At 30.8% G+C, this 11,530-nt stretch overlaps 1 protein-coding gene across 1 annotated transcript; it reads right to left on the bottom strand.

Moving 5' to 3' along the window:
- Positions 1 to 5,129: 5,129 nt before the first annotated feature.
- LOC129309380 (EIN3-binding F-box protein 1-like) lies at positions 5,130 to 8,555 on the bottom strand. The gene is made up of 2 exons (XM_054950945.1): positions 8,152 to 8,555; positions 5,130 to 7,649 (listed from the first exon to the last, which is right to left on the bottom strand). Exons 1-2 carry the CDS (start codon positions 8,174 to 8,176, stop codon positions 5,761 to 5,763), a joined length of 1,914 nt encoding a protein of 637 aa, XP_054806920.1. The 5' UTR covers positions 8,177 to 8,555; the 3' UTR covers positions 5,130 to 5,760.
- Between the last annotated feature and the right edge of the window lie 2,975 nt (positions 8,556 to 11,530).

Genomic DNA, 11,530 nt, shown 5'->3' with positions numbered 1-11,530 from the left:
AAGTTTTAAATTTATTATAGTTAATTATCGGTGGGAGTGTTAAAAATGAATTATTATAATGGCTGAAAGTTGAATATGATTTATAGAGTGTTTAGAAGAAGAGAAATTTAATTAAAGTTGAGAGGTGAAATTTGAATCTTGAAAATTTCAAGTAAGTGGATAATGTCCCAATTAATTTACATATTTGCAAATTTCCTTTTATCAATTATTATTTTCAACAATTTACAATTATTAATTTATGTTTCCCTAGTACTGATTATTGTTGTTAATTAAATTTCTTTTGCTCTTGAAGTTGTCATAATATATACTTATAAGATCAATGAAACTACATTTATAAATCCTAGTATTATTTTATTCAATAAAGACATTTATGAAAATTGGTGAAAAAGTTTGTGAAACATTACTTGTGAATTTTCATATTTAAAAAGATTGATATTTTATACAGTTCATGCTAGTTTAATATTGAGAAGAGAAAATTTTATTTTGATAGTGATGATTTTCTCGCATGTTTGAAAATGAATTTGAAGGGGATTTTATGCAAAACATTAGTTGCTAACTGCAGTTTCATTAGTCCTTAGCATGTCATAGTTAATGACTAGCTAGTTTGTTTTCGTGAGCTTTGTTCTCACGTTTGTTATTTATAGATCTTGTACTTATGTTTGTTTTCATGGCTTCAAGCCGCGTTTGGTTAGCATTACCCTCATGAACTGTGTCCACATTTGTTTCGTAAGTCAAGCTATGTTTGGTTGTTTACTCTCGTAGACTGTGTGTCTACATTTGTTTTCGTGGCATAAGTTGCGTTTGGTTATTTATTCTCATAGACTATGTGTCTATGTTTGTTAATTGTTCTGATAAGTCCTTATAAATTTTAAATCCAATTATTTGGTGATTTTATTTTCCATTGGTTCTTATTTAGTAATTTATTTATAAATATTTATTTCATTTATGTGCTTTCTTGAAATCAAGTAATATTATCATTTGTTATGATATTTCAATGATTTAATATTTTATTTGAAATTTTATAGAGCCATTTTATTATGAAGGTTATTAAATTTTTTTTATGAAAATTGTTGTCTCTTTGACTTGCATAATTATTTCAAACTTTATATTTTACTCATGTTCTATTATTTATTGTTGGGACATTGTTTATTGAAAAATTATTTTTGATCTCAGATATCCTAGTTGACGTCAATCCTCCTACTAACCCCTAAGAACTTATAGATGTGCTGGGTGAAGAACTGATTTTAAATTTTCCTTTTGATGTAACTATAAATGCTTATGTATTTTATGTTAGAGAAGTCTGGTTAGGTGCTCCACATATGCTATATTTAGGGTTTTTATTTTGGTATATATGCTGTCTGTTGGCTAGAGGGAACTAAGCTCCTTATTGACATGATATTTTGTGAATGTTTTTGGTATTGTAAAGTTTCAAAAGATCCTATTTACAAAGGGATTTATCGAAATTTTTACAAAAATTTTAAAACTTTATTATAATGACCAATATCAAAAATGTTAAAATTTCAATATAAATTTGATTATACTTTAGCAATGGAATGAATTTAAGTTAGAGGCTTGCAGGGATCTATTATATGGTTCACCTCCTATGTCAGTTACCTTTTATTTTTAAAGCGTGACAATATGGATTGAAAATCATCTCCCACTATTAAATCTTAACCATAAACTCATAAATGTAAAAGAAGATGGGAGATGAATGAGTACTCACCTTTGGTGATTATAGCTTTCAAAATACTCCTAATATCATCCAAGAACAAACCCTAGCAGAGCTTGGCATACTTTCCTCATTTTCTCCTTTCTCTCCTCTTTATTTTTGTCTTAGTTCACGACTGGTATGCTGCAGAAAATGGTTGTGCGCTACGGCAAACGCTGCATGCGTTAGCGTCGCAGCGCATGTCACAGAGAGGCCCCTTTTCTCACATTAGTTATGTCTGTGTGTTGCAATGGATGTGATTCACACCACGGCATATGGCACAACAGCAGTCATCTTTATTTCCTTCTCCTTCCAATGCCCAATAATTAGGGCTAAAATACAATCAAACATACTTGTTAAACCTTTTTGATCACACACCACTACAATTACTTAACTATCATAATTAAGCTTAGTTAATTAGGGGATTAAAATTCAGGATGTTACATGAGTTGTTAGCAAATAGCTCGAATTGTCATATGGTTGCTATCGTTTAGGTGTTTAATTTGCTAGGAGACATGCTACATAATATGCCATTCCCTGCATCCTATGTATGTATTACTGTTGATGTGCCAAAAGATTTGAACTATCCACTACTTATTCCCACCAAGGACGCAGGGATTGTTGGAGAGGCAATGGGTAGTTTTATTGGATGACAAGCTAGTCAAGTTAGGATGCCAAGTCTAAAAAAAAAACTAGTAAAGATGCACAGTCCAAAAAAAAAGATGATACCTAAATCTAAGCTTTCCTCAAAAAAGGCAATCTCTCATAAAGCTGTGCTTGAACAAGAGTCTCAATTGCCAAGCCAATATAGAAATTTACTCCAGGCATATGTAACAATTCATAGGTCTAATCCTCCGATCCTGTAAATCTTGTTTGAGGCTAGTATATATGGTGAAGACTGATATGACATGCTTTCGCTTGATATTATTGATGAAATGCTTCAACATGATATGACCAGTCTCACTATTCTCAACTTCTATATACGGTAATTTTTTTTTCATATATGAATAGTTAATATTTTAAATATAAACTAATCCATTTGTAATATTTATAATAGGTGTTTATATGAAAAATTTGTTATCCCTTTCGATCTACAAATGAAGTTCATCTTCATTAGTCCTCATGAAGTGGGTGCATATGCCTTAATTAAAAGCAACAAAATTTTAGAACAAGCAAAGGCATTAAGTGAAAATTTCAAAGCAAGGGCTCAAAAGGAAAAATTATTCATAATATTATATTGTCAAGGGTAAAGTACTTTTCATTTATCTTAATAATTTTTTTATTTTTAATTTAATCTATTAATTATAATTTTGTAACACTTGTTAATACTATTAGGGATCATTGGATGTGGATTGCTGCCGAACCATTCAACAACACTTCAAAAATATATTATCTCGATTCTCTTGGAGGGCAACTAAAGAATAGACAAATTTTATTAGAGTTGATTAATACATAAGTGTATAAAGTATTTTACAAATTTATTTGTTTATTTAAATTCCATATTAATATATTTTTTACTATTTTATTAGGGCGATTGTGTTATGCTGCACTAATACAAAGCAATCAATTCCAAGGTTCTTTACAAATTTTGATTTAGCCTACACTTGGAGTATAAAAAAGGTGATTGGAATTATTTATTAAATTAAAATATAATGCATTGATACATATTCGTCAATTTTTTAATTTTTAGTGTCCAAGATAAAATAAAAATAGCTTAGATTGTGACTTCTGTGTCATGAGGTTCCTAAAGGACATTATTATCAATAACGAGAGCATAAATTTTAAGATGGTATGTCAATAATATTCACTCTTAAATTACAAAAAAATTTAATGTTTTAAAATTAATTTATGGTGGATCATTTATATATTGCAATACTATGACAATTTTTATGTTAAAAAATTCAAGAACGCAGAAATAAATAAAATAATTGAAGAATAGTGTCAATACATTTTTTAAGTATGGACTTCATACAAAGAAAATCAATAGAACTACCTAGAAGAAAGTAGCTAGGATATTTATATTTTTAATATATAGTTTATTTTTAAAAATAGTTTACTTTATAAAGTTACATTTGTTTACTTGATATAGATTAGTTAAGAGATGTTTACTGATTAATTTTAAAATTGAATACAATGAATTTCATTGATGTTCAAATTTGAAATGGCTATTTGCTACTATTTTGATTTTTTTTTTGCAGGAGAGTTGGTATAAAAATAGCTCTCATATTGAAAAGAAATCATATAATAAATGATTTACCATCATATATTGTAACTTTAAATAATGGGTAAATTATAATAAAGTCCATTCCAAAACTTACCATACTTTAAATGACAATTTACCCGTCATTTATATCCTATAGCTCAGACTTTTGTAAAAATTTTATTTTAAATGATGATTATATAACTGTTATTTATTGAGAGAACTTTAAATATCAGCCACATAAATGATGCGTATTAACCATCATTTATGGGCTAAAATAATCATTATTTATTTTTTTTTGTAGTAGTGTAATGAGAAAAGGGACAGAGCAGATAAGTTTTGATGGAAATTTTATTTCCATTAGGACTTCTTCTGGTGTCATTAACTTTTGTTGGTTGGTTGTCTGTTTTCTTATTTGTTTTTATAGGTACTGCTCATTTGTATTCTTGTTTGTTCTGTCCCTTGTTTTAGTAGTTTGGATTAGCCATGTATCACAATGCATTGGTTCTTCGATTTTCTACTTTTTTGGATACTATGAACCCAGAACAATTAGATGCTTTTGTGTTTTTCTCTTTTTGGGTGGCTAATTATGTTAATATCCACTACTTTTTCCATGAATTATTTTGCATATTGTGTTGGACGCTCGTCAGTTTGAACTGTGGATGATTTCCTGTTTTTAAAGAATGTCGAGTCCTTGCATCTCTTATCCTCAGTTTGATAATCTAATGTTAGACATCATTTGCCGATTTGCCTCTCTCACGAAGAAAGGACTTAAGGTTTGTTAAATGTGAAATCCAAACGAGCATTTAGATTTTCAAATAGTAAACGTTGGATATTTAAAGTCAACATGAAAAATGCTACATTTTGATTATGACAAAAATGCCAGCATAAATAATTTAGGATAGTGCTCACAAAAATGCATCTTTAGATATAATTAGGAATAATATAGTATTTTTAAAATTATATTTTAATATTTAATCCTTCTAAATAATAATTATTTTTAATATTCTCTTCATTAAATATTATTTACGTCCTTCATTGTAATTTTTCCATTTTAAAAATCTTAAAATCCTTCACCTATCATAACTTCATCTACCCACGGCCTCCATGATCCCATTCCCTTGGATTTCTCATCCTTAACACCTCAAATAAAATCCGTAACTCATCACACACTATTTATTTATAAATAGTAATCATTAATCAATATTACCACTTGCAAACTGAATCCAATTATAAGAACAACTGGCCAAGTAGTTATTTTCATTATAAAATGACAGTATTCTGCAGAGTACAATTCATGAGCTAGAGAAGCCTTACAAAAACAAGGACTTGGTTTAACAAACAAGGGGGGGGGGGGGGGGGAAAACCCAACACAGGCTGTAATAGAGACCAAAGCCCTTGCACGCGAGACTCACACCACTTGAATTGCCTTAGACAGCCATACTCATCAAAAGAAAAATCAAACCGAACTAAACCATCACACAAAAGCTACAACACTCAACAGAAGATCATCCAGCAATACAGAATAAGACCCAACATATACCATATCCATAAGTGGAAACTACCACCAACCGTGACTTCCTCGGTGACCGTATTCTCAGGGAACTGTAGCCAGAAAAGATGACATCGGAAGGATGCCAAAAAGGGTTTGGAACAAGCAGTCTTGTAAATGTAGACTGCTTGCAAAAAAAGGATTGGCCAAAGTTCCATGGAAAACAACCAAGTCACCAAAACCACCACCACCATGTCTGTTGTTTGTTGATAGGGCATATCATCAGAGCCCAAAAAGTTTGCTGAATATCACTTCCTGTGAGCTGAAATAAGCGGTATGTATCTATTTTTATTGTCTTGTTCATGCTAGAATATCACATCTCCACAAGCTTTCTATGAGCAACTCGATTGAACTGCTGGTAATTGAGTTGCAGTTTTGAAGATTCAATCCTACCAAGGTCTTGCCCAACTTTGTCAGGAATGGAATGCTTTGGTTTGATACTTCAGAACAGCCAGACAAGGAAAGAACTTGCAAACTTAACTTCCTGGCACCGGATAGGATGGCTAAACCAGCATCAGTGATTGCACACTTTGAGACATCCAGATCATTCAATAGCATGCAGTAGTGTGCAATGGCAGCCATGCTTGCATCAGTTATCCTCCTGCATCCATCAACATTGAGTACTTCCAGGGTTTCACCATGTAACCGAGCCAAAGCTGAAATGATGTTGTCTGTCAAGTTCCAGCATCCAGTAAGATTCACACTGACAAGTCCTGCCTTACAATTCTCCAATAGAGGGAGTAAACCAGCATCTGTTATGCCATAAAGCCCAGTAAGATCAACATGCTGAAGTTGGGGGCATAACTTCCCAACCATAGCCAAGCTACCGCTACCGAAGCCAGGGCAGTTTCTTAGAGACAGTGAACAAAGAGATTCACATGGAGAAAGCATAGATACTTCGCAACCAATATCCTTAATTCCCATGCACTTCACAAGGGTAAGGGACTTCAACTTTGTTTTGAAGTTTGAAACAGCACCAATAATTCCAGACTGGGTGATCCTATTACACTCCTCCAACTGCAAGCTCTCGAGAGATACCGCGGCTTTGGCAAATTCCACCAGTCCTCCATCAGATACAAAGCAACACTTGCGAAGGCACACCTGCTTCAGATTCCAGCACCCTCTGCCGATGGCTTCGATGCTTGCATCAGTTACCCCACGGCAAGAAGTAACTGTCAATGAGACTAGTTTCTGTAGACCTTGAGCTATGCCCATGGCCCAAAAGCCCCTTTCACTGACATTTGGCAGACCACTGAGGACCATGTTGGCAACTTCCTTTCCATAGTGGCCAATGACAGCCAGAGAAAAATCTGTTATGTTCAAGGACTGAAGCTTTACCTTTGAAAGGTTGGATGCTGATGATAGCAGACTTGATACTCCATGATCACCAACAAGAGAGCAGTCCTTAATAGAGATGCACTGCAACTTAGGACAAGACTTTGCAACAGCTTGCAAGCCTTCATTCCCAATCTTTGTACATGATTCAATATTTAAGGTGGTCAAATTTGGGCAACCCTCGGCTATTGCGATCAAGCTCTTATTGCTGATTGAGGAAGACTGGCACAGGTCAAGCTTCTCCAACATATGACATCCTTTGGCTATCTCAGACAGACCTTCGTCCCCAACCGAAGAGACATTCCACAAAGAAAGTGATCTTAGAGAAGGACAACCATGAGCAACAGCTGAGAGGCCAATATTAGAAACACTTCTTACAGAGTTGCTACCTCTGATAGACAGCTTCCCCAGTCCTCCACGGCCACTAGTCCCTACTGCAATCGCAGCAAGTCTTACGTCAGTTGCCTTCTTCCCTTCCAAACACCTGGTAAGGTAGCCATCACCTTCAATATCTTGATCCTCACCAGCAAAGATCGTTTCCATGTCAGAGGAAGTAGGCTTATCGGATTTGCAGATTTCAGCTTTGCATATACTGCTCATAAGATTAAGCCAATGTTTAGATACACAGGCACATAAGCTCCTCTCTTTGCTGCTGGGGAGCCGTCTGAATATCTCAAAGAGACATTCATCTGGAAGAACCTCAATAGTTGGCTTCTGAATTTGATTTTGCTCAAAGTGAAGATTTTCATATGTAAATGGCGCATTGATGCGAGCTCGCTTGTTAGGACGATAGTACACGTCAAAGTTGGGACCAACAGTGCACAAAGAACCCCCAAGATAGAGTTCGTCATCACCTGATAAAAAATATTCATAAAACCAAAAATAAGCCACCCAATTGTTGCGGTTCATAAAGACACTATCCCCTGGAATAAAATCACTCTATTTCTCCTATAGACAGATAAGGTATTCCAAAAAATTTCTATTGTAGAAATACTTTCCCACCCAAATACAAAACAATAACACATCTGTCACATATTCTTAATGGAAGAAGAAACTCTATGATTTCCATCTATGTATAGCAAAATAAAGATATCATTTTTTCTAAAGCTAACATGTCAGGGCATAAGGCAAATCGGCAAGAGGAAATCAAATTCTAGTATATCAAACACTACAGACCCTACGCAGATTACAAACATGGCTAAAAAAAGGAACTAATCAAGGGAAAAAAATTGTAACAACCATCGCAGACCAAAAGTAACGGATAAAATCGCATGAACCTAAACATGTCTAAGTCTATTCAAAGCCATCGAGAATCGGAAATTGAAAGACAAAAATTCATAAAACCCAGAAACGTACCACTGCAATTGACGAGGGTAGGCATGACGACGACAGAGAAAAAGCAATACCCAACAGCTGAAAATCCTCAGAAAGAGCAAAAAGAACTGAAACTATGATCAAGAACAACGCAGAGACGGCGATCAAAGCTTGAAGGGCTAAGAACATTAGAGAGCAAAAACCCCACGAAGCAGGGCAAAAAAGAAGAAGAAGAAGAAGAAGAAGAAGAAGAAGAAAGAAACAATGTTTGAGAGAGATATGATGTAAGTTTGTAGCGTGGAAAAGTATTATATTGAGTTTGAGAAATGAAGAGATGAATGGGTCGGCCACAGATACATTAGAGTGAGAATGGCTCTTGCAGATGCAATGAATCCTTCCAGAGACAAAGTGTTCCCCACCCTTTCCTCTCTCTTTCTCAGTCCAACCACCTCGGCAGCATCCCGCTGCCAATTCCATGAACCCAATTACTAAATTACCAAACTCATTATTTTATTATGGACCAAACCTCATATTTTATTGACGAAAGAATAGTTTGGTCGTTCTCTCCCTTATGACTAACCTTATCTTGAAAACATTGTGATTTTAGTTTTATAATTTCTTTTGATTTTTATTCTTTCAAAATTTTAAATTTAAATTACAAATATTTATAATTTATTAATTTAATATATTTTTTATTACTTACATATATTCTCATATTGAAAATATACATTCAAAACTCCCTCCTAATAAGATTTGAACATTGATTCATCCAGTATAAAGAACTAACCCATTATGCTAGATAATTCAATATATTTTATTAAATGTTATAAATATTTTTAAAAAAATGCTATAAATATTTATTATATTTATCAGGTAGTTTTTTTAACTTGATATCTAAAATACATGTGTTTTCTACAACAATTATAAACAAAAGAATAATAAAATAAAATCAATTCCTCTGTGTATGATAATATATTTAAAAAATATACAGAAAAAGAAAAAATAAATTGTTAAATTGTGATAGTTCAACTACAAAATTTTAAATAATATAAACGAAATTAAAATATTTAAAAAATAATTTAGTATAATTTCATAATATTTTTTAAAATGTCACAAAATTAATTGAAATTAAATTTATCTACAATTATTTTCATTTTCTAGATGAACAGAGCTACAAAAAGACCTAATAGTAAGAGTAATACAATCATCTAATTTTAAGGGGGAAAAAATTAAAAATAAAACTAGCAATATTCATAACTAACTTGACATCAATTTTTTTTTCCTCCTTTGAACTTTCTTGGTCTGGTTCCGTGTCTCATGTCATCCTCTCTTTGCCAATTTATCCCAACAAATTATTTAGAAGAATTAAAATGGTAGTAGACTTTCTAATCGTCTTTCTTTGACAAAATATTGCTGCAAAAGATCGTTAAATTCATGAGTTTAAATAAACTCATGACAAAAATATAAATCTGTATTACAAACTCAGATCGTAAACTCATAAGAGTTTATTTGTATCAATAAATAGCCATTAAAATATAATTATAATTTAATTTAAATATATTAAAAATATAAATCATTGAAATTAAATCTATATACATTGCTGAATTATCATATACAAGATATTGAAATTTTAAAATAGGAAAACTTATTTTTAGTATTTTTGTTTTCCTTTTTAGTAATATTACTTTTTGTCTATCAATTTTTTTTTTGTTTGAACCAAGTCTTATAATTTTTATGAACTGAATTCTTCATAGTATATTCTTTACTCACTCAACTCGAAAAAAAAAATTGAAGTGCTTAACAAGTTTAACTAAGCTTGCATCTAATCTGATTTTATAAATTAATTGATACGATTTTGTAAGTTAAAAATATAAAAATAATAAACTTGAATGTAAACTTGTGAGTTTAACTGAGTTTGTATTTAATATAAATTTATAAGTGAGTTGACATGATTTTAAAAGCAAGAAATGAAAAAATAAAAAACTCATAGAGTCAACTCAGGAGTTTGACAACTATGGCTACAATAATTCTTTTTTATCATCAACTTTTAAAAAATAATCTACCAAAAATCAAACTATTTATAAATAAATCAAGAATAATAGGCTTATTTCATACATTTCGTACAAATAAAAATATATATCTAATTATATAAGAATAAAATGGGGCAATATTATTTTAATGTTCACAGTTGCATGTGAGTTCTTTTATTGTTAATCCCATATAGTCATTTGTTATTGTCCCGTTCATGAATCCCCGTTCATAGCATGCATGCCATGGAAATTTCATTAAGTGCCCGTTTATTTAATATTAAAAAATAAATAATTTGTAGATAGTTTAAAGATTTTATAAAAAGAGATTTATATTTTATAGATATTATAAAAAGAAAAATATTACATAACATTTGGTTACTACGATAAAAAATAATTAGTTATTAGTTATTTTTAAGTTTTATAATATCTATTTTGATTTTTTTATAAAAATAATTTATTATTTAATTATTTTAAAATTTTATTATATCTTTGTATATCTTATCTTTTTTAAAATGTTTTCTCTCATTTAGCCTATCAGATTATTTTCAAAAATTATTCAAAGTATGCTTATTAAAATAATCAAAAATTTATTTTCATATTCCGATTTTTTTAAAAAATTTTAAACAAACGTGATAAAAAATCATAAAATTAATTTTAAATAATATAAGATGAAACAAACGAGCCATAATTTCCGTTTGAAAACCAAGAAAACACGATCTAAACCTTCAAAAACTAAAATACTAAGATCAGTTAGGACACAGACTACAAAATAAAATAAAATAATTAATGATTAATAATTATGGAATAAAAATAATTATAATGGCTATATCAAATAAAAATGTCAGCATTATAATTGTAAATATAAACGGCCTCAATGAAATCATAAAGAAAATCAAATAAAACTAAAATAAAAGACCGACCAAGAGATGCAAGTGCATCCATTTGAATATGGTTAAATGAATGTAGTCGCTTGCCCCAACAGATAATAAAAGGTTAAGCACAGTATTGGCCTGTTGGGCAATAATTTAAGGCAAATTGTGGTTCAGAGAAGATTTAAATAATTCTGTGGAATATTGAATTCAAAAAAATTCATATTTTAATTCATTGTTATTCTAAAAATTAATAGGATAATTTTAAAAATGTAATTTTTTGTCTAAAAGAAGTATTTTGATACCCTAATCTTTTTAAAATTTAAAATTCTCATAATTATTTTTTAAAATAATGAAAATTAATATTTCCTGAAATTAATTAAAATTATTATTATTGAAAACATAAATAAGATAAAAATTGGAAAATGAAAATAAAATTCATCTGAATTATATAAAAGATAATTTGGTCCCTCAAAATACCATAATATCATGAAATCTCTAAGGACCTCTTTGTTAATAACT

This window comes from Prosopis cineraria, unplaced genomic scaffold, assembly GCF_029017545.1.
Source record: "Prosopis cineraria cultivar Desert tree isolate PC_DT_omini unplaced genomic scaffold, ASM2901754v1 PC4, whole genome shotgun sequence".
Classification (NCBI taxonomy): domain Eukaryota; kingdom Viridiplantae; phylum Streptophyta; class Magnoliopsida; order Fabales; family Fabaceae; genus Prosopis; species Prosopis cineraria.
This window is presented reverse-complemented; position numbering and strand designations above follow the sequence as displayed.

Bases quoted from the DNA above. Each gene is read 5' to 3' on its own strand.
- LOC129309380 (XM_054950945.1), bottom strand. From the start codon at position 8,176: ATGCCTACCCTCGTCAATTGCAGTG. The intron at 7,650-8,151 runs GTACGTTTCTGG...ATTTTTTATCAG, and splicing joins TACCCTCGTCAATTGCAGTG to GTGATGACGAACTCTATCTT.